The sequence below is a fragment of the Acomys minous genome (genome assembly GCF_964271855.1).
Source record: "Acomys minous genome assembly, chromosome: 5".
NCBI classification, from domain to species: domain Eukaryota; kingdom Metazoa; phylum Chordata; class Mammalia; order Rodentia; family Muridae; genus Acomys; species Acomys minous.
This window is the reverse complement of record NC_140494.1, coordinates 96,848,678-96,874,992: the sequence shown is the minus strand read 5'-3', so window position 1 is coordinate 96,874,992 and position 26,315 is coordinate 96,848,678. Positions and strand designations below refer to the sequence as shown.

Genomic DNA, 26,315 nt, shown 5'->3' with positions numbered 1-26,315 from the left:
CCAAAAGGTCCAGATACAGTTACTAGCTGCTTGTCTAACACCAAAGGACTAAAAGCATCACAAAGCCAGGCATGGTGATGCACACCCGAAACAGCACGCTCAGGAGGCTGAGGCAGCAGGACCATGAGTTCAACACTAACCTTGGCCAGATAGTGAGACCCTGCTCCTTTTCAAAAGCTGACAGAGAATAGCAGTGTAGCATTCACGGTGACAGTGAGCTCATAACCACAGATACTGAGGCCAGAGAGACGGATCAGGAAGTAAGGCTGCTTGACACCAAGCCTGACAACCTAAATTCAACCCCAGATCCCAAATGGTGAAATGAGAGAACTGACTCATCCAAGTTGTCCTGACCTCCATTCATGTGGTATAGCACACACATGTGCACGCATACTCGCCCCCCCACACACACACGTGCACGCACTCACCATACACACACACAACACACATACATACTTTTTGGGGTTTTGTTTTGTTTTTTGAGACAGAGTCTATGTAGCCTTGGCTGTCCTGAAACTGTGTAGATCAGGCTGGCCTGAGTGCTGGGATTAAAGGTGTGTGCCATCACGCCCGGCTTCAGAACACCCAATTATAACAATATATTATAATAAAACAAGTGAATATGGTTTTTAAAAAATGTTGAACAAACTCAGTGACAGACAACTGATCTTATAACACATCTACTACGTAACTACAGTGACGACTGGGAAGTGGTAGTGTAACACCAATGTGTGGGACAAAGAGAACACCCACCACCCAGGGAGCATAAGCAAGTATTCAGAATGGAGTGTAACATAAAGCTTACCAATTGTCTATTTCTAGAAGTTTCCACTTACCCTGTCCAGACTAAAGTTAAACATAGGTAACTAAAACCACTGAAAAAGAAACCACAACTAAGGGGGGGCTACTCCATACAGAGAGAGCACACAAAAGCTGCCCTGGACCTTTCCCACGTGCGCTGTCACTCCAACTAGGAGTTCTATCTGTGTAAAAGAATGCTTATGAAGACAAAAGGTAAGAGCTGGATGTATCAACTGACCAGGACGCCAGTGAAATGCCCCTTGCAGGGGTGCTCAGCCTGGCCATCCCCTTCCTGCTGAAGAGGAACACTGTGTCCACAGCAAGGACTCAGTAAATGGCAGCACCCTGGTCACCAGTCACGACTTACCCAGAGCCAAGCATCCCAAGCAGCAGAAGTGTGAAACACAACTTTCAAGAAGTCTCTCCCCACCAACCAAGGACAAAACGTGCAGTCATCATCAACCCCTACCCAGATCTAGCCAAGGGACAGAACATTCTGCACAGTTAAGTGGAGACTGAGGACTGACTCTCACAGGATCTCTGGTGCCCCATATTTGGCCATGTCCCTTTGTTGGGCAGGCCCAATGGCACTTGGAGGAAGGATAGCGGACTACCAAGAAGAGACTTGATACCCTAACACCATATTCAGGGGGAGGAGGTCCCCGACAGCCACAGTCATAGGGAAGGGGGGTTGGGGTGAAAGAGGAAGGGAGGAATGGGAGGATGCATGGGATGGGATAGAAAATGAGATGTAATATGAATTATTTTATTTTTCAATAAAAATATGTCATTAAAATTAAAAAAAATACCCAATTTTAGAATTGGTATATGTTAAATGAGATATACACAATGTAACTGGCATACAGAAAGCACTCAATAAAAGTTAACCCTTATTTCAAAAAAAAAAAAAAAAAAAAGAAGTCTCTCCCTAATCTCCCAAGTCCCACATTTAAACAGATTCAGACTAGTAATCCGAAGACCAAATTCAACCTACAAATATGTGCTTAGCTGCCTGAGTGTGTGTGGGAGTGCATGTTTATGCCTGTGTGCTTCTGGGTGCAGGTGCGCATCAAGGCCAGAGGGTGACAGGTCTTCCTCAACCTATTTTGAGACAGGGTCTCTCACAGAATCTGGAACTTGACAATTTGACTGGACTGCCTAGCCAGCAAGCCCCAGGGATCCATCTCTGCCTCCTCAGCACTACTGTTACCATGCCTGGCATTTACATGGGTGCTGGGAGTCAAACTCAGGGCCTCATGTCTGCACAGCCAGCACTTTACTTGTGCCTTTTCCCAGCCCCACTGAGCGTCATCAATTTTTTGTTTGGCCACTTTACAAAACCAGCATAAACCCTTACTTCATTCTGAATATTTGTCCTTACACCCACAGATGAGTATTCTCACCCGCCATCAAGGAAACTTCTCTTTCCAACTGATGAAGGGATGAAGGTCATTACAGGCACCCACAACCAATCAAAAGCTCAGGGATCACTGCAGAACACAGGGAGGAAAGACTGCAAAGGCAAGAGGGTCAGGCCGTTTGCTGTGAAATCATGTCTCTTAGACATATTAGAAGCTGGGGCTGGAGAGACGGCTCAGTGGTTAGAACACTGGCTGCTCTTCCAGACGTCTTGGGTTCAATTCCCAGCAACCACATGGCAGCTCACAAGTGTCTGTGACTCCAGTTCCAGGGGATCTGACACCCTCACACAGACATACATGAATGCAGGCAAACACCAATGAACATAAAAAAAAAATAAAAGAAAAAGAAAAAGAAATGTCAGAAGCTGCATCCATGAAGTCTTACCACCTAAGTATGACCTGAACAAGGATGACACCAGTGGACATGCTAATGTGGTCAGCAGAAAGCTCACAAGGCCTTAACCCGACACAAGTAACTATAGGCAACTAAGGAATGCAGATTGGGAGAAACTGGAAAGAGCACACCAATTGGTTATCCAACACCAAAAGGTAAGCCCTGAAAACATATATACAAGTAGCTTATTTAGAGTTAGCAGGCTGTATCTGTGTATTTAGGAATGCACACATATACACATAAATACCAATTTTAAAAAAAGAGGTCATGGATGTGAAAGAGTGGGAGGGAGGACAGGGTGCATAGGAGGATGTCTAGAGGGAGGAGAGGGAAAGGGAAAGATGTAATTACAATTCCCCTAAAATTAAAAAAGAAATACATACTTTAAAATGTTTTTATTTAGATGGAAACAGGTTGGGAGATTTCACAGAAATATCTGGGTTTCCTACTTCTCTAAAAGAAAACAGTAGCTCTGCCCCCAGGGCAACAGTCAGCTGGAGTGAAGAACCCTTAAGACAGTTTGTGTGCTTGGTCTCCTGTCCCAGCCACTGCCTTCCACCCTGCCAGCTTCACTCACTCGTATTAGCTGCCTGTCATTTACCCTGCCTAAACAGCCCTTTCACAGGTTCATTGCTAGGGCAGTGTGGCACCCACGATCTAGTTGACAAAATCCGTGGGTCCACGATACATGTTTATCCAAGACATGTTTTCCAAGGGGGCACTTCTGATAGTTCAGCAGCTTTTCTTCCTGTTGGATGAAGACAGTTCCTGGACACAGACTCCATCCCTTGGTTCTCTTTACTGGTTCAATCTGCCCGCTCTCTTCCATCTTGGCAAAGGCAGGAGCAGAGACTTCCAGCAGGCTTTTCCACATTACAGCCAAACTGCCCCTAAGTAAGACTTCATCTCCATCAGAAGTCCTGAAGTGGCCAAGGTTCTTCCCCGCCTCCCACCTGGCTCTTCTGTCATCTGTTCCAAGTGAGAAGTTAGCAGAACCCACGGAATAAATACAGCAGCACTCTGGGGCCAAACCGCCCAGCAGTCTTCACTGTGCCTCTACATGCCTGGCCTTGTTGCCTTGGCTTTGATCCTGATTCGGGATCTCTAAACCCAGACGGCGCAGAGAACGTGCAAAGAAGTGAGGAAGCTTGCAGGACAGGAGGAGTTCCTCTGTTCTGGAGCCCAGAGCAGGCAGGACAAGCTGCTTGGCGTGCAGGTGAAGGGGGATGTAGCGAGCCTTCGACTGCTGGAGCCCCAGCTTCTTCAGTGTGCCAGCAGAAAGTTTCTACACAGAGCAAAGTCAAAGCCTTATGAGCGCAGCCAACTACTGCTGTCTCAACCAGCAAAGGCACTGCACTAACCCCTAGAAGACCCAGTAATGGCTAGCTGGCTACAGGGCATGTCTAGGAAGGGCTAGCACCTAGGCAAAAAAAATACAACCATACCAGAGAAACTCCTATTGGTCAGTTTCCTGGCCTTTTAAGAAATGGGTGCTAAGCCGGGCGGAGGTGGCGCACACCTTTAATCCCAGCACTCAGGAGGCAGAGGCAGGTGGATCTCTGTGAGTTCAAGGCCAGCCTGGTCTACAGAGTGAGTCCAAGATAGCCAAGGCTACACAGAGAAACCCTGTCTTGAAAAAAAAAAAGAAGCAATGAAAATAATTTTATTGTTGGGGGTCACCACAACATGAGGAACTGTATTAAAGGGTCACAGCATTAGGAAGGTTGACTACCACTCCCTAGCACACCTAAACCTCTTCAAATTGCACTAAGTATGGACCAAGTGTTCAAAAGCCCAAGACTGTGTGGGAGGCATTTCTCTTTTAAACCACCAGTGGTTTAACTCAGTGTACTGTTTAGCAGAGTAAGAGAGAAAGCTCTCCCCCTCCCCACCTTGGTTTTTGTGGTTTTAGTTTTGAAGAAGATATTATTGAGATAATAAATAAATGAATGCCTTCACCCTTGGTGTGTCAATTAGGAGTCCCCTTGGTCTTTTTTGAGACATGCTCTCTCTATGTGGGCCTGGTTGGCTGTGAACTCCCACAGATCCACCAGACTCCGCCTTCCAAGTGCTTCTTTCTTTCCTTTGTTTTGAAGCAACATTGAAGTTTATTAGTAAATGGGTTTACTATAGATACAAACATGGGCATCAAGACAGAGGGAGAGAGATGTGTAGGAAGAGAACATCCCCTAGAGTGAGTGAGGCTTCTCAAGAAAAAAACGTGACATCTAAGTGTCTTAACAATAGCAATGTATATAATTTTGGGAGCTTCTGAAATTATTGTTCAAAGCGTTTAGAAGATTTAAAAAAGTTTTGGTAAAACTTAATTCTTTTGTTCTTTTGTTGTTGTTGTTAAAACCTGAAGTAGATCATGACAAAGAAGTATTGTCTCTAGAAGTATGGAGACATCCTTCTAATTTTTAGAGGTATCAGAGTAGTTACTGTCTTCATAGAACCTTAGATATTGTTAGGAAACTGACAAGGTAAAAGCTGCCTTTCATGCTATCTAAAGAACCATGGGGGAGCTGGGCATGGTGGTGCACGCCTTTAATCCCAGTGGTCAGGAGGCAGAGGCAGGCGGATCTCTGTGAGTTCGAGGCCAGCCTGGTCTACAAAGTGAGTCCAGGACAGCCAAAGCTACACAGAGAAACCCTGTCTCAAAAAAACAAAAAAAAGAACCATGGGGGAAATCTTTTTTTATTAATTGATTTTAGCCAGGCTCATTGCTTCTTTGTAGCTGTGATTTTGCTACTGAGTGGTATCTCAGATCCTAAAGCCATTAGAAATGTGTAGTTTCCAATGGTGGCGGCCCACAGGTTGAGAACCACTCTGCTAGAGGAAGCGTGTCACTGGGGGTAGGCTTCGGGAGCCTAAGGCTTTGCCCCTACTCCCAGTTTGTTCTCCTGCTTCCCCCTTGCATCTGAGATATGAGCTCTTGGCACCAGTGCCTGCCACCATGCTGGCTGCTAGCTGCCGTGCTTCCCCACCATGAGGGCTCTCATCTCTCTGGAACAGGAGCCAAAATAGACTCTTGCATGTATAAATTGCCTTGGCCATGCTATTTTATCACAGTAACAGAAAATTTATACAGCCAGTATTACCTGAGGGGCCAACCTATTCCAGTCTGAGTACTTGTGATCGCCAAGGACTGGGCAATCCAACCCAAAGGACAGGTGAACTCGAAGCTGATGTTTTATCCCTTAGGAGAAAAAACGAAAGACTCTTAGGAGGAGCAGTAAAAATGATGCTACTGTGACATCTGCTTCAAGTCATATTAAATCAAAGCACAGTTAAATGGTATCACCAGTTATAATAAGGAATTATGGAGGAAACTATAAGCTATGCAGTACCAGCCAGCTTAGGAAATAAACATGTACATTCTGGATAGCTATTATCATGACCTTAGTGTCTACTGTTACTCTAACCTTTAATAATTTTACTATATAGTGGTAAACTAATATTTTGTATCCTTTGTTTCTTTGTTTCTTTGTTTCACAGTGCTGGGGATTGAACCAATGGCCTTGTGTATGCTAGGCAAGTGCTCTACTACTGAGCCATCTCCCCAGGCCCAGATTTCTTAATTACAGCAAATTATACTTAAATTTCTCACTCGAGCCACTTAAAGTGCCCAGTTCAGCAGCATCAGCTACATTACACTGTTTGCAACCATCAGCATTGTCCATTGTTAGAAATTTCCTATCCTCCCAAATTAAAACCCAGACTTAAACAACGGCTATGTAATTCTCTCCTCCGGCTCCCCTCACCACTAGTTCTTGGCAAGCATCGTTCTGTGTTCTCTATAAATCTGACTGCTCGAAGTACATCATCTGAGAGAAAGCACGCAGAATCTGTCCTTAATGTCTAGCTTACTTCACCTCGCATAATATTTTCAAGATTCATCCATGTAGCGTATGTCGGAACTTCATAACTCTTCTATGGCTAAAAATAACATTTTTTTGAACATACACACCCATTCCATGTTATTTCTCATTCATCCATCCCGGGTTATTGCAATAAAGAGAGGGACGCAGCCGGGCGTGGTGGCGCACGCCTTTAGTCCCAGCACTCGGGAGGCAGAGGCAGGCGGATCGCTGTGAGTTCGAGGCCAGCCTGGTCTACAAAGTGAGTCCAGGACAGCCAAGGATACACAGAGAGACCTGTCTCGAAAAAAAAAAAAAAAAAAAAAGAGAGGGACCCAAATGTCTGCCTTTATGTGCAGAAATAAAAATTGTTGGATCAAATATTTTTGTTTTGTTTTTTTGTTTTTGTTTTTAAAAGAAATGCTTCATGTATTTTTAAATAAAGCTATTCAAACTGTGCTCTCCTGAAGCTGGGCACAGCTTCCTATAATTCCAGCTCCTGGAGGCTGAGGCAGGAGGAGCCTAAACTCCAGGCAGTGTAGGACCCACAGTGTATTCCACCTAGTCTTCTAGCGCCCAGTTACCCCCACTGAAGCCCTAGTTTCAGATCTGCACCAGACGCCCAGACTCGCACAAGTCGGCTATACCCACAGCCTTTACACAGGATCAGTGGCTCAAGCTTCCAGCACAAGGCCCTGGACACAGCATGCTCACCAGTAACAGGCTGCAGCTCCACGAGGGCACAGCTGGGAGTGCTGCTAAGCACCTGGTACTGAGTTACAGCAACATGGGCATCGCGGTTGGCTCGCACCTTCACCACTTTCCCATTCTCCATATGGTAGCTTGGGGACAGCGTCATCTGAAGCCAAAGAAAGCAAGGTATGATTCCCAAGGAGAGACGGAAGCCCTGCCCCAGGGAAGCAGCCGACCCACCTTGTGGTGCTGCTGTTGTCCTTGCACTTCCTTCTCCACAATGGGGATATCCACCACTCCTGCCGAGGGCATGGGAACACGCACAGTGACGGCCCTGGGGGCGACATACAGATTGCTGCTTGAGCTACAAGAGCCAGGGAGGGGCTGCTGGAAGGTGCGGGCTTAGAACCTCACAATGAAGCATCTTTACTACCAGTTTTACAGCTTCTTGTCTATGTGAAAGAGATTTACAACAGGTCATTCATTGAGTTATGGCTGTAGTTTCTATGACTTCTTTGACTAACAAATATGTAGGGACAGTCCTGTGACTTTTTTTTTTTTTTACTATACTCATGTCACTCAGTCACGTTTGTTCACCTAGTATGTAATTAGAACCCACAACCATTTATAATCAAAAGGTGAATGGAATATGACAGACTATTACCTTAATTCTCTCTTAATTGTACATAGCCATGAATGATCATTTAATTTTTTTTCCCAAAGGATTCTACAATCAGTACGCTTGACTTAAAGCTAAGTAGAAATACCTAGCTCTTAGGCTAGGCACTATACCATGAAACCATGTGGGGACTCCCCCAATTATTCCATTAGCCTTTAAATTTGACCGTATAGTCTAGTTATTTATGCAACTTACTACATTTTCATGTAAGAATCAAACTCAGGGCCTCAGGCACGCTAGGTCCCCTAGCTCTATCACGAAGCCTTTGAAAAGTGTAAAAGACAAAGATGCTAAACCCAAGTCCCCCAGACATGAACGAGAACCACTGTGGGTGGACCACAGACATACAGATTCTCACACAAATGTACTATTGTTATCTCTGTATGTGTATGTCTGTATCTGTCATATGAATGCAGGTGCCCACAGAGGCCTGAGGCAGGTGATGGAGCTACAAATGGTTGTCAGCTGACAGTTGCGGGTGCTGGGGTCCAAACTCAGGATAGCTAGGAGAGCAGCAAGAGGTCTTGACCCCTGAACCATCTCACCAGACCCCATATCTACTTCTAAAAGGCTCCTTTGACCACAAAGTTCCTACACAATTTCTAACACAAAACAGACTATATTCAAAGCATAAAATAATACTTGCAAATCAAATATAAAATAATAATTTAATTGGAAAATAGTCTACTCTTAGAAAGGAAAATTCAAACAGAAAATAAACACACAAAAAAACCCTACCTGAGTGGCTTTTTAAAAATGCTTTGAGTGGCAGAGGGGAGCTGTGTGTATTCACCATGGCTGGTGAGAGTTGAAACTGACACAACTTTTTTGGAGGGCAGTTTAAGTAGTATTAAAATTTTAAAACCCGAGGCTGGAGAGATAGTTTGGAAGTTAAGAAGACTGACTGTGCTTTGAGAGGATGTTCAATGCCCAGCACTCATATAGTGGCTAACATCATCTGTAATTCCACTACTAGGGGATTCAATTCCTCCTTCTGGCATGCATGTGGTGCATAGACCAAAATAAAAATATTTCAAAAACATACTAAATTTTTTTCCACATGCATGCCTTCAAATCTGCAATTGTTTTTAAGAAATATATTCTTACGACACTGCTACAGACCAGGATGTGGTGATGTACCCCTGTGAATCCAGCACTCAGAAGATAGAGGCTGGAGGATTAGGGGTTCAAGGTCCACCTGGGCTACATGAGACTCTGTCTCAAAAAACAAGTTGGTGGCTATGGAGATGGCACAGCAGGTAAAGATGCTTGACCTCTGGAACCCGCATAACGGAAAGAGAGAATTGACTCCAAGTGGTCCTCTGAACTCTGCACATATGAAGTGGCAAGCTTGTGCCCAAATGGACACAGACAGACAGACAGACAGACAGACAGACAGACACTCACACACACACACACACACACACACACACACACACACACACACAGGGGGGTGGGGTGGAGTGGGGAGGAGATGTTTAAAAAACAACACTGGGGGGCTGGAAAGATGGCTCAGCAGTTAAGAGTACTGACTGTTCTTCTAAAGGACCCAGGTTCAATTCCTAGCACCCACATGGCAGCTCACAACTGCCTGTAACTCCAAGATCTGAGACAAGCCCACAGACATACATGCAAGCAAAACACTAATGCACATAAAATAAAAATAAATAAATTATTAAAAAAAACAACACTGGGTATAGTGGTGCAGGCCTTTCTACTCAGCGTTTGGAAGGCCGAGGCAGGCCTATCTCTCTGAGTTCAAAGCCATCCTTGCCTATGCAGTAAGTCCCAGACCAGCCAAACTTACAAAGTAAGACTGTATCAAAACCAACCAACCAACCAACCAACCAACCAACCAATAGAGGCCAAGAAGATGGCTCAACAAGTAAAGTGCTGGCTGCACATACAATGACGATGAGCTTGGAATCCGAGGACCCATGCAAAGCCCAGGTACAGCAGTTCACACCAGCAACCCAATGCTCAAAGGGGGCAGAGCCTGGCAGATCATGGAGGTTAGCTGGCTAATCAGCGAGTTCCAGGCTCAGTGAGACACCCTATCTATCTCAATAAAATAAAAAGGAGTGACAGAAGAAGTCTGACATCCTATTCTGACTTCCACATGGACACACACAATCACATACACACATATACAGAACCATTATTTTATCACTCAATGTGCTAAGTACCAAGCTATTGCATATACTCTATCTCCTCCTGAGCTCTAGTGCATTGCCTTCTATCACTAGTCCCTGTAGCATGACAGATAAAAGAGATGTCTTCATTTATTCCTCCTCAGACAACAGCGGGCCTCTCACCAGTATTTCTTCTCCACCTGGCGGGTTCGAAACAACTCCTGGACTCCATGTGCCATGTCCTTCTCCCAAGCCAACACCATGACACCTGTGGTTTCCTTGTCCAGACGGTGGCACAGGTGCAGAGGTTCTGCCTTGTGGCCATGAAGCATCTTTGCCAAGATGGGCAGTACATCACTGATGCAGAGCTGGACACCAGGGCCACCTAGGAAGGAAAGAGCCAGAAGCTGCGGTTTTCACTGAAGAACTTTTTGAGAAAACAATCCTCACTGCACAAATTTGTTTCCATTTTCTACAGCTGCGCCAGGAACACACGGCACAAATTACTAATCTTACTAGGCCCAGAGATCTCAGCTACAGAATGAGCCTCAGGTTCCCAGTCCAGACTATGAAGGCAGAACTTGTATTTTCACAAGCATCGCAGGACTCACAAGTAACTCAAGTCTGGGACGCACTGTGGCTTTCTCTTCAGATTCTGTGGGGCTGGGAAGCTCTGCGGAGGCATTAGAGCAGAGAGGTTAAAGTGATGGGCTCTAGCTGCGCGATGCTGGCACAGCCTTTAATCCCAGCACTCCAGAGACGGGGGTCTCCATGAGTTCAAATCCTACAGAGCTAGTTACAGGACAGCCAGGGCAACACAGAAAGACTGTCTCAAAACAACAACAACTACCACAAACCAACCAAACAAGCAAGCAAAGCTGATAGACTGAGAGCAGGCGCCCCTGGATTTTACTCTTTGAACCCTCCATTTGACCTCACAGCCCTAGCTTCCCAACTCTGCCTTGTTAGCTATAAAATATAAGTATCTTTTTTTAAAAAAAAATGAATAAATAACCCCAACAACTAAAAACCTAAGCAAAGAATAGTAAGGCAAGAACCTGTTAGGAAATCAAGAGGAGGTAGTGCCACCAACAAGGCTATTTGCTCCAACTAAAATATTTTTAGCTAAAACATTTATTTTAGATGGGTGTGGTGATACACACCTTTAATCCCAACACTCAGGGAGGCAGAGGCAGGTGGATCATTATGAGTTCAAAGCCAGCCTGGTCTACAAAGCGAGTCCAGGACAGCCAAGGCTACACAGAGAAACCCTCAATGGCAAATAAGATAAACAAATAAATAAATAAATAAAATAAAGTATTTCTTCTCCCCCTGCAAATCTTTGACAAATGTATTTTTTCCCAATCAATTCTGGCTCGCTTCAGCTCTCCCTCATCACTACGTTCAGCATCATCAGCCCCTCTGGGGTTCCACGTTAGGTAATCCAACACACCAATACACACCACTCCCTTCCCCTCCCCTTATATATTATTTCCTCTTTCCCAGGTCGTTCTAGTTTCTCTGCCTCTCTCATTTTGCAACGAGGTTTTGCTGTTGCGAGACTGATCACCTGACCTTCCTGCTTCAGTCTCTCCTAGACCTGGGATGACAGCTGCACACTGGCACCCAGCTCTTCCCCTCCCTCCCCCCTTTTCCTGTTTTGATGGGAAATAACCATTAGGCTGCCAGAAAACACCTTTTTGTATTACTTTGCAATATAATCCCTGTGGAAAGCTGGGCGTGATGGCACAAACCTGTAATGCCAGCACTCCGGCACTCCGGAAGGCAGAGGCAGGCAGATTTCTGTGACTTTGAGACCAGCCTGGTCTACAAATTGGGTCCAGAACAGCCAAGGCTACACTGAGAAACTGTCTCAAAAAAGAAAAAAAAGAAAAAAGAAAAGAAAGAAAGAAAGAAAGAAAGAAAACAACAACAATATTTAATAATCCTGTGGGAGGTTGCACACAGGCCACTGTCAGATATTTGGAAGTGGGCACTGGACCCTGGTTTGTATTACCAGTAGTCATACCCACGACATAATACTAAGGGTTAGTTAACTTGAATTCAAGAGTGCCTCACAAGTAAGGCTTCAGAGGTAATCCTAGGAGGCTGCGGCAGCGGGTTCCTGTCCTTTGCCCACGTGGTTCTTACCGTGGACAGGGAGGCCGTAGGGCTTGTTAATGACCACAAGGTCCTTGTCCTGGTAGAGAATCCCTCGGCTCAGCTCCTTAGCAAGCACATTGGGGTGAACTCGCTGTAGCTGCTGTGTGAACCGCACTAGTTCCTGCACCCTCCGCTGAACAGGGTTTGTAGGCACCTAAGGAGAGAGAAGGCTGCATAAAGCTTAATGAGTGAGATTTAGGTGAAAATTCGTGCGGGGGGATGGCTATGTTGTAGAATTAGACGCATGCTTCCTTTGGTACCATACATAGGTAACTGTCTCACCTGTATACCCACGCGGTGTTTGGGTCTGAGCCTGGCAGAAGCAAAAGTGCCCCAACAAGGACACTGAACCTGCCCGTAGCACCCCACACCTGGGAACGCCGTGACAGCATTGCCTCTTGGGAGTTGTGGTTCTCTCCAGACTCACCGGCACTTTCTTCGTCTTTTGCTCTTGTTTCTGGGCTCGGAGCTTCTCCGCCAATCTCTGAGCATTCAGTGGCCTAGAGGAAGTAGCGCTAGAACAAAACGGCCTGGAGCACTGAGTGAACAATCTCCCGGGACGCGAACTCCTACTCAGGACCCGGAGACCAGGTGTACCCAACCCGGGGGCCGCCATCTTGCCGAGGGCGGGGCCAGACAACGCCACTCAAAGGAGAGCGAGGGAAAAGGGGTGGGCTCTGCTGGTCACGTGGGTAGACCCGCCTGCGGGTCACGTGGACGGTGCGCGCTCATTGCGGCTGCGCCGGCCGGTAGCTGCAGCTGGAGCGGTGGCGTTTGGAGCAGACGCGGTGAGTGTGTAGGGAAGCCAGGGTAGGGCTGGGAAATGCCGGTGCCTCAACGGATTTCGCGTGGCCCGGATCTCCGTTCTTGGAGAACACTGCCCTGGGAAGCGTTTCGCACGTGGGGATACGACCCCACTCAAAAACACTTCCCCGCCCCCGCGCCCTTTAGAAGCGAAGCTGGCTCCTTAACCTTCACTGGCACCTGCCTCGTCCCTCATAGCAACCACGTCCTCGGCGGGTCCAGGGAGGGACCGTGTGGTGTTCCTTCTCTTTTTCTTCCTGCTCGCCCTCCGGAGATTCCCGGATCTCTCGTATTCCAACCTCTCACTTTGCGACTGCCAACCCCTTTGTTTCGCCTTGTTTGTAACCAGTCCTTCTCCCGGGGATGACGGTTCTTTTCCTTCATCCAGGACTCCCACCCCATATGGACTACCTCAAGAGCACGATGGGTTTATTCTGTCCTTCCTCGAGAGTTCGTTTCTTGGAGTCTCTTCTCTCTTCTCTACCCTTCCCAAAGAAAAGGGCAGAAAGTACGGAGCACAGACCCTTTTCCCTTTTGCCTCCTTTAGTTTTTCAGTCCATATCTTGAAAGAACCCTCTCTCCCTTTCCTGCAAACTCCCCACCTGCAAACGACGACTCTCCTATCACCAAAGAGCAGCTGGGAATATGAACAGCTGTTTGAAATGGTAATTTCGGAAACACCTTGGGATGCGCATGCCATTTTCTGGGGAAGCTGATGCTACCCGCCTATCATGAGAGCTAGTGACTCTTCCCTGATGATAGCGGGGCCGCCTTTCAGTTGGAGAATAATTAGTTGAGATAGACTTGGGTCCTTCTTCCTCCAAAAAGGATTAGCCCAGTAACCCACTTTTTTTTATGTGTGAAGCAGTCGAGCAGAGCCTTAGAAGACCAGAAGCTGAAGAATTTAAACTTGGGACGATAGATAGTTGGGAGTCTGTGAGGCTTCTTGAGAAATTTCTTGCAAGTGGAATTGTAGATAGGAATCTGATCATGCAAAGCAGGACAGGGCGAAAGGAAATGGGTTTCTATCTGGGAAATCAGGTAGGCTGCTGTAATGTAGGTGATCTTTAGTGAGGCCACGGCCCAAGGTCTTTTACCCCGTGCTCAGTACTGTCCTTGGAATATGAATTACCAACTCTGCAGTCAAGATACATGATTGGCAGTTACTGTTGATGTGAATTACCTGAGGAGGTTTTTTTTTTTTTTAATCTCCAAACCTGTTAATACAGTAAGCTCACAAATATTTATGTGGCTGCAGTGCTTCTTCTGAGTTGGGTTGGGTATTTTGTCTGTCTGTCTGCTTGCCTGCCTGTCCGTTTTAAAGGTATATAACATTGTAGACCACGCTAGCCACTAATTCACAGAGCTTTATCTGCCTCTGTTGCCCAAGCCTAGGATTAAAGACTGTACCCCATACCCAGCCTGCTTATGAGCACTTTGAGCCGTGTGATATTCCTGTTGGTTTTTGACATGAGGAATGAAGGCAGAGAATGGTGGACTCGTCTGTATTTTTGTAATAAGATCTGGATATAGAGCTCCGTGGGAACAGCTTGGGAAGCACTGTTTATTCTATGTCTCTGTCCCCTCTCACCAATAAATTCACAAGAACACCTTAAAAAAAAAAAAGAGTTGAGAAGTTCCACTCTAAAAGAATGATTTCCTTTCTGATAAGCTCCGGTTCCAGGTTCTAATGTCACTGAACTGTTGAGCATCACGTGTTGGTCATATGAAGGCCCCTTTTCCTAAGACATGGGCATCAGGACTTAAAGTCACGCCATTACATTAATTACACGCCTATACTTGCTATAGGACCTCTATGACTTGGGGAAAAGTCTGTAAAAACCTGTATATACCTGCACTGCTCAAGAAATAATGCTTGTTTTTACAGAATTGATCTTCTGTGGCAGGAAACAAAGAAACAACTCAGATGTTACTGACAGTGACACAAAGTTGCCTTCTTGGTTTTAGGTTAGCTCTAAGCACACTCTCTAATGCCTGAAAATAAAGATACCAGTTACTGTGTTGAGGAAGACTTTTATCATTTTTCTTGCTGAAATTTTCTAGGAAGAATTTAGAGATTTCAGTTTTGTTGTTTATCTCTACATGTTGTTTCAAACGTTATACTTTCCTTAATGCTTCTCCCATGAATCTTGGCATTTCACAGTTTAAAATAGAGTTATAACTGGGTGTGGTGTGCAGACCTTTAGTCCTAGCCCAAAGGAGCAGAGGCAGGAGGGACTCTGAACAAGACTGGCCTGGTCTACATAGCAAGTTCCAGTACAGCCAGGGCTACATAGACTGTCTCAAAACAAAACAGTTTATAAATGTACATCCTGCTGTCCTTCAAGTCTGGTTGCCCTCTTCCTCATTCTTCCAAAGCTATTTCAGGCATTATCTTTTCTACTCCCTCACCAGTTTCATGTTGTCTTTCTTGGTTAGGGGCACCTCTTATCCAAAAGATGTTTTTCAGCCCAAGGAAGGAAATAGAAGGCTATTCTGTTACAGGGTCATCATTTTTACAGAGTACAGATATATTCAAACATGGCTTATTTCTATAGCTACATAAAGAAGGTGATGGCTGGCTCAGCTTGTAAAGGCACTTGCCACCAAGCCTGACAGCCTGACAACTTCTCACAGATTGTCCTTTCACCTCTGTGTTTGTGTGCACTTGAGCACATGTGGGGGAGGTGCACACACACAATGTACTAACTTTTTTAAAAGTTTTAAAGATATTTATTTGCTATCCTATGGAAAGGCACAGAAGCTGCCTTAGTATTTCATAAGTATAGACAAGGACTGATTAATAATGAACCTTAAGCACCATATGTGGAAGATTGGTTAGTTGCAGAATGCAAAATTGTGCTCCCCAAAACAGAGATTTACCAGTTTCAGATTAACCAGGGATTCCATTTGCCTGAAGAGCAGGAAGTACTTGGGCATTGGTTTATAATTTTAGGGAGATTAAGAGAAGTGATTAGCAAGAACTCACTGGTGGTTTCTGAAAAGTTTGGTCTTGGAGCCAGGTGATATAGGGACTGGTTGCTATGAACTTGACAGGTAATATGGGTTTTGGTTTTTCATCATTTAACAGTTTTTTTTTTAAGCAACTCTATCTGTTCTTTGAAGGTTTTCAGATGTCACTTCAGAACTTCTCTTTTGAACTTAACAAATGAAGTTTATTTCAGACTTACCTTGAATGTATTTACCATCAGCACAAAGATTCTAGATTTTGTTCCTCCCTAGTCTCCCCTCCCCCCATTTCACTCTACTGTGCTGACATTTGGTTTTGGAGTTTACCTAATGAATTGTATTGGGATGGTGTTTAAGATTTCCTGGATGGGGGTTGGAGAGGTGGCTCAGCATGTGTAAAGGTGTTTGCTCCAAAAGCCTCCATAAAGAGGAAAGAAAAAAAACCTACCACAAAGTTGCCATCTGACCTCCATGTGCTCCAAATGGCACTTATGCTCCCCTCCAATAAATAATTGGAGGAGGAAGAGGAGGAGGAGGAGGAGGAGAGGAAGAAGAAGAAGAAGAAGAAGAAGAAGAAGAAGAAGAAGAAGAAGAAGAAGAAGAAGAAGAAGAAGAAGAAGAAAAGATTTCCTAGGTCAGGTGTGGTGGCACACACCTTTAATCCCAGCACTCAGAAGGCAGAAGCAGGTACATCTCTGTGAGTTTGAAGCCAGCCTGATGGGTTTGCACAGTGAACTCTAGGCCAGCATAGTGGGACCCTTAAAAAAAAAAAAGAATCCTATAACCTTATAAGGTAGGTTGTGGATGTGGATAGTGGCAATTGTTTTCAAACCACCATACCTTTGTATTTTTTGAAGTTCATGCTATCCTAGAACTCACTTTATCACCTAGGCTAGCCTTGAACTCTTGGTCTTGTTCTTCTGAATGCTGAGATTACAGGTCTGCCGCCACACCCAGTCTCAGACCAACACTTCCAAGAAAATTCCTTTGCTCTTTTGCATCATACCTTTATCTACCTTACGAGTGATCCAGAAGGTGTAGTTTAAATTAGTCTTCCTGGACTTTGTCATTTCATGAGGCAGGGAGGTAGTACCTGTGTCACTAGAGAATGCTGGAGGTGGGCCACATGAGGCTACTAAACTAGGAATTTTGTCTGTCCAGTCACCAACCCAGTAGCACCAAAGGCTGAGGAAATACATCCCTACCCTGAGGTAGTCTAACCACTTTCCGCATTCAAAGCCCTTACTGAAAACTGACAGGCTGGGAAGAAGACCTGTGCCATGGATATTTCTCAGCTTGGTCTCTGGTTTGCTATGGTTATGCTCCGATTACTGATTCTTGCCTAGGTTCTACGAACTAGTCATTCCTGTTCTGGTGCAGTGGCGTTCTAAAAGTATATGCATAGCAGGTAACAGATAAAGAGATGAAAAGTGATTTTGCTGTTTTGTTTGACCATGGGAGACTGTGAGAAGTCTTGGTCTGCCTATTTAAAGTAAAAACTACCTAAAATCAAAGATGCTGTACAAGGAATTGGTGTTTCTTTAATTTTACTGCTTTCTATTATAAAAATATTAGTTGTAGCATGAAAAGTAAAACAATCAGAACAGGGGCCATTCACAGATCTATTTCAAGACATTAATATCATGGCTTATCTTCAGGGTTTTGTGTACTCTTTTTTTCTTTTTCAACTATGAAAATTTTAAGGAATAAAAAGAAGTAAAGTGGGTGTATACAGGGCTTGCCAGTTTTCTCATCTCAGATCATCAGAGGCAGGGGAATGTAAGAGGTCAAAGGTCATCTTCAGCTACACTGTGAAAGCAAGGCCAATCTAAGCTACATGAGGTCCTCTCAAAAAAGAAAAGTGTGTTGGGGCTGGGATGGGGGAAGTGCTAAATTCTTACCTATGGATCCACCAGCTTCAACAATTAGCTAGCAGAGGACAAATCTTATCCTATACCCAGTGTGTCCCTCCCCCCCAGATGGTTCTGACTCAAATCCCATAGATAAGTCATTTAAAACTTTGTTATCCATTTGTAAACAAAGGATTTGTTAATGTTGCCAAACAGGAAACTGTTACTCTTTTTAGCAGCTGAGTGGAGGAGATGTTCCAAGTAGGAGCTGCGTATCTTGCACACTTGTTCTGTTGATACGAATCACAGTCAGTGGTTTATACATGTTAGCCTGTGCTTACATAATTTTAACTAGAGAAACTATTTTGAATATACTCTTCATTAGGAAAATAATACAGAATAGTGATCCAGAAAAGACGGTGGCCTGTAAGTCTTGCAGATGATAGAGTGCAAGGTGGCCAAGAGCCATTTGGAGGCAGGCAAACTGGCTTTAGTCTGTGTAATTTCATAAAATTTAATCTTTGACTTTTTTTGGTTTTGTGGTAATTTATTTATGTATTGAGGTTAGGGTCTTGCTGTTAGCATGGCTGGGCCTTATAGTCAGTGTGTAACAGGCTATCCTCAAACCTGAGACTGTTCTCTTGCTTTAGCTTCCTGAGTGCTAGGATTCCCCATGCCCAGCTGGATTTCACTGGACTTGTTTTAGACACGGTGTTCTCAGACACAAGAGCCACCTGCCTTAGCCTCGTCAGTGTCAGGAGTACAGGTGTAAGCCACCATGCCCAGATGCGTATTTTATATCACTTGGTCTTTACACAAGTTAAACATGCACCTGTTCATTAAGCTACATACACATACTCTGTGTGTTTGAAACTCTGCTAGCTGCTTCTGGGCCACCTGAGGTTTAACTTAATGGGGATTAAAGCACTCTTGTAAAGCCTAGCACACTGCCTGTATATAAAGAGTATCATCTAGTCTCAGCATATAGTATAGGACCAGGTGCATAAGTACTTCTCAGATAGTTTGTAACTGAACCAGGAGTCATGAAATACAGAATTTAGTCTAATTTTGTCTCTGAGCACATGCCTTTAAGTCCAGCAGTTGGGACACAGAGGCAGCAGATCACTGAATTTGAGGCCAGCCTGGTCTACAAAAAGAGAGAGAACAGCCAGGGCTACATGGGGAAACCCTGTCTTGGGAAAAAAAGAAGATAGTGTAAACAACTATATGATATTGAAAGTAAACAACTGATATTTAGTAAAGTAAGGAGCTTTGAAAATAGATTGGGACAGTTGGCTCAGTGATTTAGAGCGCTTGTTGCTCCTGCAGTGGACCCGGGCTCAGTTCGCAGCACCCACATGGTGGTTCACAATCATCCATAGCCCCAGTGTCAGGGAACCCAGCACCCTCTTCCGATATCTGCAAGCACCAGGCACTCAGGTGATACATATACATATGTTCTGTCAAAACACTCCTACACAAAAAGAAAACAAATTGGGGTTAGGGACTTTGTCATTGATGAGCATTTAAGCTCCACACCCTCATTCTTCATTTGTAAAATGAATTAATAATACCTTCCTAATAAGATTGTTGTATCTGGGCGTGGTGGCGCACACGTTTAATCCCAGCACTTGGGAGCTAGAGGCAGGCTGATCTCTGTGAGTTCAAGGCCAGCCTGGTCTACAGAGTGAGCTCCAGGACAGCCAAGGCTACACAGAGAAACCCTGTCTCAGGAAAAAAGGAAAAAAAAAGATTGTTGTGGTAAGCAACAAGATAAATATATGTTGTGTCTAGCGTGCATTAGCTACTTTGTTAGTCTCCATTGTATTAGACTTCTGTGACCCGGTGATCAGATACCCAAGAACAATAGCTCAAAGGAAGAAAGGTTTATTATAGCTCATAGCTCCAGAGGTGAGTCCATCATGGTGGAAGGAGCCTGGTTGGAGCAGTTAGGTTGACCAGGAAATAGGAAGGAAGGGGCCAGAGCAAGATCTAGCTCTCAAGGACATGCCACTAGTGACAACCTCCTCATAGGTCCCACTTCTTACCTTTCTCCACCTACTGTTAATTCTGTGGCACTGTGACCCAACAAAGGATTGGCTCACTGATGAGGTCAGTACACTTAGGATCCGGTTCTCAGGAAACCCTCTCACAGACATGCTCAAATGGGGGCTTTTTTTTTTTTTTTGACAAAGTTTCTCTGTGTAGCCTTGGCTCTCGTGGACTCACTTTGTAGAGCAGACTGGCCTCGAACTCACAGAGATCCTCCTGCTTCTCCCTCCTGAGGGCTAGGATTACAGTGGGGCTCGGCTATTTTTGGGGCTTTTCTTAAGCCAATTAAGTTGCTACTCAGGACTAACCATTATCTATCGCCTCTTGGCCTGGCAAGTGCTAAGCAAATGCTCCACCATGGATCTGCACCATTTGCAAATGTAATATATGCATGCCTTGTGTAAAGATTAAGGTATTCTTATTGGGGAGTGAGCGCACACCAGAAAGGTAGAGTTTCTAGACTGTCAGCAGAGAAACTTAAGGACGTGTAAGCCCACATGGTCAGATAAAAGCCAGATGTTAAGACCCTAAGAGAGTTAAATGTGTATTTTGAGCAGCGTTTTCCTGTTTGTAGGAATTTTGAGTAAGAACAATTACAATGTGGATCATTGTGTATGCTTTCCATGTTAATGGCTGGCACACGCTGCCACCTTTGTCCCAGTACCATTGTTATATATCTCACTAGGTGGTAGCACAGTTAAACTACTTAGAAAAATGGATACAGTCAGTTGACCAATCCAATATGTTGTCAACATTTCTGAAACTTGGTAAGAGTTACTTGGTGGGGGGGGGGGGGGGCGGGGCACTGTTACCCTAGCACTTGAGAGGTTCAGATAGGAGGGTGGCTTGAGTTCATGGCCAGACTGAGCTACATAGTAAGAATTCCAGGCAAGGAATCAGTAGCCAGATCTCTCTGTAGAGGTTCTGATTTGGTAACTTGGAGTCCAGGAGTCAGTTTCCTTCCCTTCTGTTTGCCAAGCTAACATTTTGTTTATGGGTGTGCCAGACAAAAGGCAGGCTCCTTAAAGAAAAGAAAAAAAGTAAGAATAATGGCTGATTTTAAATATTGCTACTTCACCTTTACGCCAAATAGTGTTCACTGTTGAGCCATACACTTCCCTCCCCCTGTGCTCCTCAGGGTTTAGGTTGCCCTTACCCCAAAACGCCCCAGCTGCCCCTGAGCAACAAATGTCCTCTAGAGACACGCAGTGCCTGGAGCAGCCAGAAGACGCTGTGCAGCACTTCAGTGCTCACCTGTCTGCTGTTGCCTTTCTACCCCAAGCATGCCTAACGTACCAGTAACACTGTGAGCTGAGCTGTGTCACCCCTCTGCTGGAGCCCTGTCTACTCCTCCCACCTGCCCAGCTGCTGGCCTGGACCTGCTTTTCTGTCACCTCCTTCCTGTGTGGAACCATGTCCTTTTCTGGCCTATTACCTTGTTTTATTGAAGCACACACTCCAATAATTTCCTGAGAAGCATTTGGATGACTTGGTTCAGCCTACCCTTCTTATTTGATGTTTGGCAGCATGTAGAAATGAAGGTTTGCAGCCAGGCACAGTGGTGCACCCCTGTAATCCCAGCACTCAGGGAGGCAGACGCAGGCGGATGTCTGTGAGTTCGAGGCCAGCCTGGTCTACAATGGGAGTCCAGGATAGCCAAGGCTACACAGAGAATTCCTGTCTCTAGCAGCATCCCAAAATGAATGAAGTAATTCTCCCGTAGGATGTTGAGGCATTGCTGTATTGTCTTCTGGAGTTGGTTATTGCTCTAGAGACAGCCTGTCATATTCTTGTCACATGACCTTGTTTCCTTTTCTCCCAACTTGGAAGCTACGAGGAAGCTTTCTGTCCTGGCCTTGTGCAGTTTCATGGTAGTGTCAGATGGGGTGGCACTTTCCTCTGCGTCCTTGCCATGTTACAGGGATCCCACTCATGCCCTTCAGTTCTAAGGCATCTGTCAGATTTTTCTCCCATCCTCTTTGATTCATGTTGCTGCTCCCTCCCTTCTTCTCCTTCCTCCCCTTCTCCCCACTCCCTCCCTCTCCCATCTCTCTCCCCCGTCTTCTGTTTTTCCTCTCTCCCCCTTTCTCTTTCTATCCCACTCTCTTCTTCGGTCCCTCTCCTCTCTTTCTCTTCTCCTCTCACCCCTCTTCCTCTTTCTATAGCCTCAGCTGGCCTTGAACTCACGTAAGTAGTTGAATCCATCATTGAACTTTACATCCTCCTACTTCCACCTCCTAAGTGCTGGCAATTACAAGTATATGCCACCATGCCAGGGGTTGGCTCTGTTTGTTTGTTTGTTTGTTTGTTTTTGTTTTTCAAGACAAGACTTGGCTCTCCAAGACTCGCTTGGTAAACCAGGGTGGCCTTGAACTCAGTGATATGCCTGCTTTTCCCTCCCAAGTGCTGGGATTAAAGGCCTGGGCCACCACCGCCCGGCCAGAGTTTGATTCTTTTTTACAATGTCTACTCTTGTGATATGGATGTGATAGGCTGCAAGTGGGTCCGTTGCAGTTTTTTAGATTTTTCTCAGATCTTTCTTTGCTTCAGCTCCATTTCCTACAAGTGACTGGAGGACTTTCTCTGGAAACGGCCTACATGTATGTTGCCTCTGTTACACAATGGCACATTTCTCCTTCGGGTTGGCTTCAGAATACCTGCCTGAGGTGCCCATCTCCCTTTTCCTTCCCTGTTTCCAGGAGTATTTCTCACCTGGTTCACCCTCACTATTACTGCAGATTCCACCGGGCATGTGGTTCTGTTCTGTTCTGTTCTGTTCTACTGACTGTTGTGGAGAAAGGCCTTGCACTTAGTAGACACTTAGTAAGTAATTTGAGAAACAATTGAACTCTTTTATCTTATGATTTCTTTGGAAGTCTAACAATCCTGGCTGTCTGTGACTCAAGTTGTTTCAGATTTCATTTTGATTTTCTCTAACCCTTTGAGTTGAGAGGTGGAGAAAATGAGCTTGTTTTCTGGCTTGGCAGTGGGTGGAGAGAGTGGTGCAGTGAATAAGACCCCATGATAATCCCTCTATGTCTATAGGTCTGCATTTAAAGATGTTTCCCAGCTCCAAACATTTATTCAAAGCCTTCGGCTTCTGCACAGTCTTCTCTCTTTTGTTCCAGTCTTGGTTTTATAGTTACAACATTATTCTCTCATTTTAATGGAGTACTTGGAAAGAGAGTATTAATTACATCAGGGCCAAAGTCAACAAGTTTTATTAAGGGTCATGGAAGTGGGTACAATGATATGTGTATATAGTAAAGAGAAACAAAGATTACCCATAAACTTCCTTAACTGTTTTCAGAAGTGTTTGCTTTATTTCTTTCTTATCTTCAGGCTCTTTGGTAGGTCAGCCTTTTAAACTCTTGCTGAAAAGCTTGGTATTAAATGTCACAGTTAGTGCTTTGTTACAGTGTTATGGAATCCACAGGCATCTCTCCCGCATGCGATAGAGCCTGAGAACACCTGGTCCTAGGCTGCCTTCTCCCCAGCTCCCTCATCCTGGTGCCCCACAGCCCCCGCCAGCTGTAGAAATGTACTGCTGCCCTGTCTTGCCACTTCTTGGTTTTGTTCCTGTAGTTATGGAGTGCAAAACCCCCAAGGCTTTACACATGCTAGATAAGTTCTCTACTGCAGAGCCATACAGACCTTTCCGCCTTCATCTTATAGAAACAAGATTCTTGCTAAGTTGCCCAGGCTGGCCTTGAACCTTCTTGCTTCTACCTCTATAGCTGGGATTATAGGTAGGTACCACCACATCTTGCTCTGTGTAAATTGTATTTGTTCATTTAAGACAGAATTTTGCTGCATAAAACAAACTGGCCTACAAATGTTAAGAACATTACTTTTATCATTTGAGTGTTTTGCCTGTACCTATGGACTCTGTCCACCACATGCATGCAGTGCAGAGGAGGTTATCCGACCCCCTGGTACTGGGGTTATAGACAGTCGTAAACTGCCATATAGGCCCCAGGAGTTGATCTTGTGTTCCCTGGAAGAGTAGGCAATGTTCTTAACTGCTGAGCCATCTTTCCAGCCACAACCTCCACCTTTTGATGACCTGTCTGGACTTCCTGGGTGCTGAGTGTACACAACCATACCCAGCACTGAATGGCTTTAAAGGTTAATTTGCTAAGATGCCGAGGTCCATGGAGGAGGAAGAACTGGCAGGAAAATACTTCAAGGGATGTAAGGACATGCTGGGACAAAGCAGGGACACTCTAAGGAAGGGACTTTGTGAATTGATGTGAACATGAACTATCAGGTGTGCCAAGCACCCACTAAACTTTTTGACCAGTAAACAGACCCTGCAGTAGTTACCTCCATTGGGGTAACAGGGTGTTTCTTTTTTTTGCTATCTCTTTTAAAAGAATTATGTAGGGTGGGACGTGGTGGTGCATACCTTTAATCCCAGCACTTGGGAGGCAGAGGCAGACGGATCACTGTGAGTTCGAGGCTAGGCTGATCTACAAAGTGAGTCCAGGACAGCCAAAGCTACACAGAGAAACCCTGTCTTGAAAAAAAAGAGTGTATGTGAGTGTTTTTGCCTTTGTGTTTATGTACCATGTTCATACTGGATGCCCTTAGAAATCAAAAGGAAGCTGGGCGTGGCAGCACACGCCTTTAATCCCAGCACTCCGGAGGCAGAGGCAAGCAGATCTCTGTAAGGTCGAGGCCAGCCTGCTCTACAAAGTAAGTTCAGGACAGCCAGGGATATACAGAGAAAACCTGTCTCGAAAAAGCAAAAAATAAAAAAAGAAAGAAAGAGAAACCAAAAGAAGACATCAGACCTGGAACTGGGGCTATGGAGGGTTATGAAGCACCACATGGGTGCTGGGAACCAAACCTGGGTCCTCTACAAGAGCAGCAAGTGCTCTTACCAAGCGAACCATCTCTCCAGCCCTCTGGCTTTTTCAGCATAACTTTCTATATAACTTTTCTTTCCTGGCATGCGCTTGGGATCCGTTCTCCAAGGAACAGGAGAGGTGCCAGCTGCCCCCTGGCTGTCCCCTGCCCGGGAGTCCCTTCCTTATCTTCGATGGCCTCCTAAGCTCTTTAATATACAGGGTGTTTGTAGGTTTCCCTAACCTGCTTCTTCCTGATAATGTCTTCCCTTTTGGTTTTTTTCACAGGCCATTTTGAAACTGCTGTGGCCTGCTCAGCAAAGCAGTGCTTTTAGAGCTGGGTGGGCTCAGCTGGGCATTGGTGGTACACGCCTTTAATCCCAGCACTTGGGAGACAGAGGCAGGTAGATCGCTGTGAGTTCAAGGAGAGCAAGTCCAGGACATCAAGGCTACACAGAGAAACCCTGTCTCAAACAAACGAAAAACAACTTGGTGGGCTCTGTGGAGATGATAATCTCTTGGTTTTTGTGGCACTTTCAGATTCTTTTTATTTTAGTCTAAACAATGCTTTAGATGCTCAGTCTCTTTGTTTGTTTGTTTGTTTGTTTGTTTATTTCTGAGACAAAGTTTCTCTGTAACAGCCCTGGCTGTCCTGAACTCACTCTGTAGACCAGGCTGGCCTCCAACTCACAGCCATCCACTTGCCTCTGCCTCCCTATGGCTGGGATTAAAGGTGTGCACCACCACTGTCCAGCTGTTTTGTTGTTGTTGTTGTTGTTGTTGTTGTTTGTTTGTTTGATTATTAGGGAAAAAAAGTCCTATTGTGGTAGGTGAAGATTTCATATTTAGTCACATAATTAGGTTACCTGTAGATAACCATTCTTTTGTTCCTAAAGGATTGTTAAAATGGTTTTTAAAAAATCAATATATACTTAGGTTGGTAATTGCCCATAATCTTAATATGCAGATATTATCTCTGCCATTCAGGGGTCTGTGGCACACAGTAATTGTTAAACTGTTTTGACCTCTACTTTGAAATACTGTCTGTCTCAAAGAACCACATATGTTTAGGTTAGTCTCACTGAACTTAAAAGTTTTATCTCATGGGCCCAAAGCACAGCATAAACATAGCCAGGCATCTCTAACAGTTAGTTGGTACTTTAGACCATATGAACACTGTGCTGGGGAGGGAGGAAATGTGGTGAGCCAGAGGAGAGCTTTGGAGACTAAAGAGAGGGTGATTGATCTTTCCCTAGGGGGTGGAGGGGAGGAGGGAAAGCTAAGAATGGCATTCAGAGATGCTTCAGGATGTAAAGGAAGCCAAGCAGCAGCACAGTCACAATGACTTTGTCCTTAGGATTTCATCTGCCATAAAGGGTTCCAGGAGCACAAGTGCTGCCTCCTCAGTGTTAGTGTGTGTGGACTCAACTTGCATGAACTGTTACAAGTATTTGTTCACAGTCCTCTGTCCCCAAAGGCTAGACTTTCCAAGGAAAATAGCATATGCCTTATTCGTCAGTTGGGATAATATCACATGTCATTATGTCATAACATGATTGACTTTGAAGTCAGTATACTAACTATGTCTACTGTACTGAGACGTCACAGTATGTCTGAACAAAGTTGACTCTGCAGTCAGTATCCCT

At 45.0% G+C, this 26,315-nt stretch overlaps 2 protein-coding genes across 6 annotated transcripts in view; one reads left to right on the top strand and one right to left on the bottom strand.

The window, feature by feature from the left end:
- Positions 1-2,996: 2,996 nt before the first annotated feature.
- On the bottom strand, positions 2,997-12,780 carry RPUSD4 (RNA pseudouridine synthase D4). Its single transcript, XM_084783266.1, has 7 exons — positions 12,571-12,780; positions 12,132-12,297; positions 10,164-10,365; positions 7,410-7,503; positions 7,191-7,335; positions 5,718-5,815; positions 2,997-3,901 (listed from the first exon to the last, which is right to left on the bottom strand). The coding sequence occupies exons 1-7, from the start codon at positions 12,757-12,759 to the stop codon at positions 3,662-3,664; spliced, it is 1,134 nt and encodes a 377-aa protein (XP_084639392.1). The 5' UTR covers positions 12,760-12,780; the 3' UTR covers positions 2,997-3,661.
- Positions 12,781-12,839: 59 nt separating this feature from the next.
- Positions 12,840-26,315, top strand: part of FAM118B (family with sequence similarity 118 member B) — a 47,035-nt gene continuing 33,559 nt past the window's right edge. For 4 of the 5 annotated variants that reach the window (XM_084782610.1, XM_084782609.1, XM_084782608.1 and 1 more), the window contains exon 1: positions 12,840-12,931. The gene's annotated coding sequence lies outside the window, so the exon portion shown is untranslated. Of the gene's footprint in view, positions 12,932-13,008; positions 13,613-26,315 lie in introns of those variants that run through there. The other variant, XM_084782607.1, reaches the window with a different exon arrangement.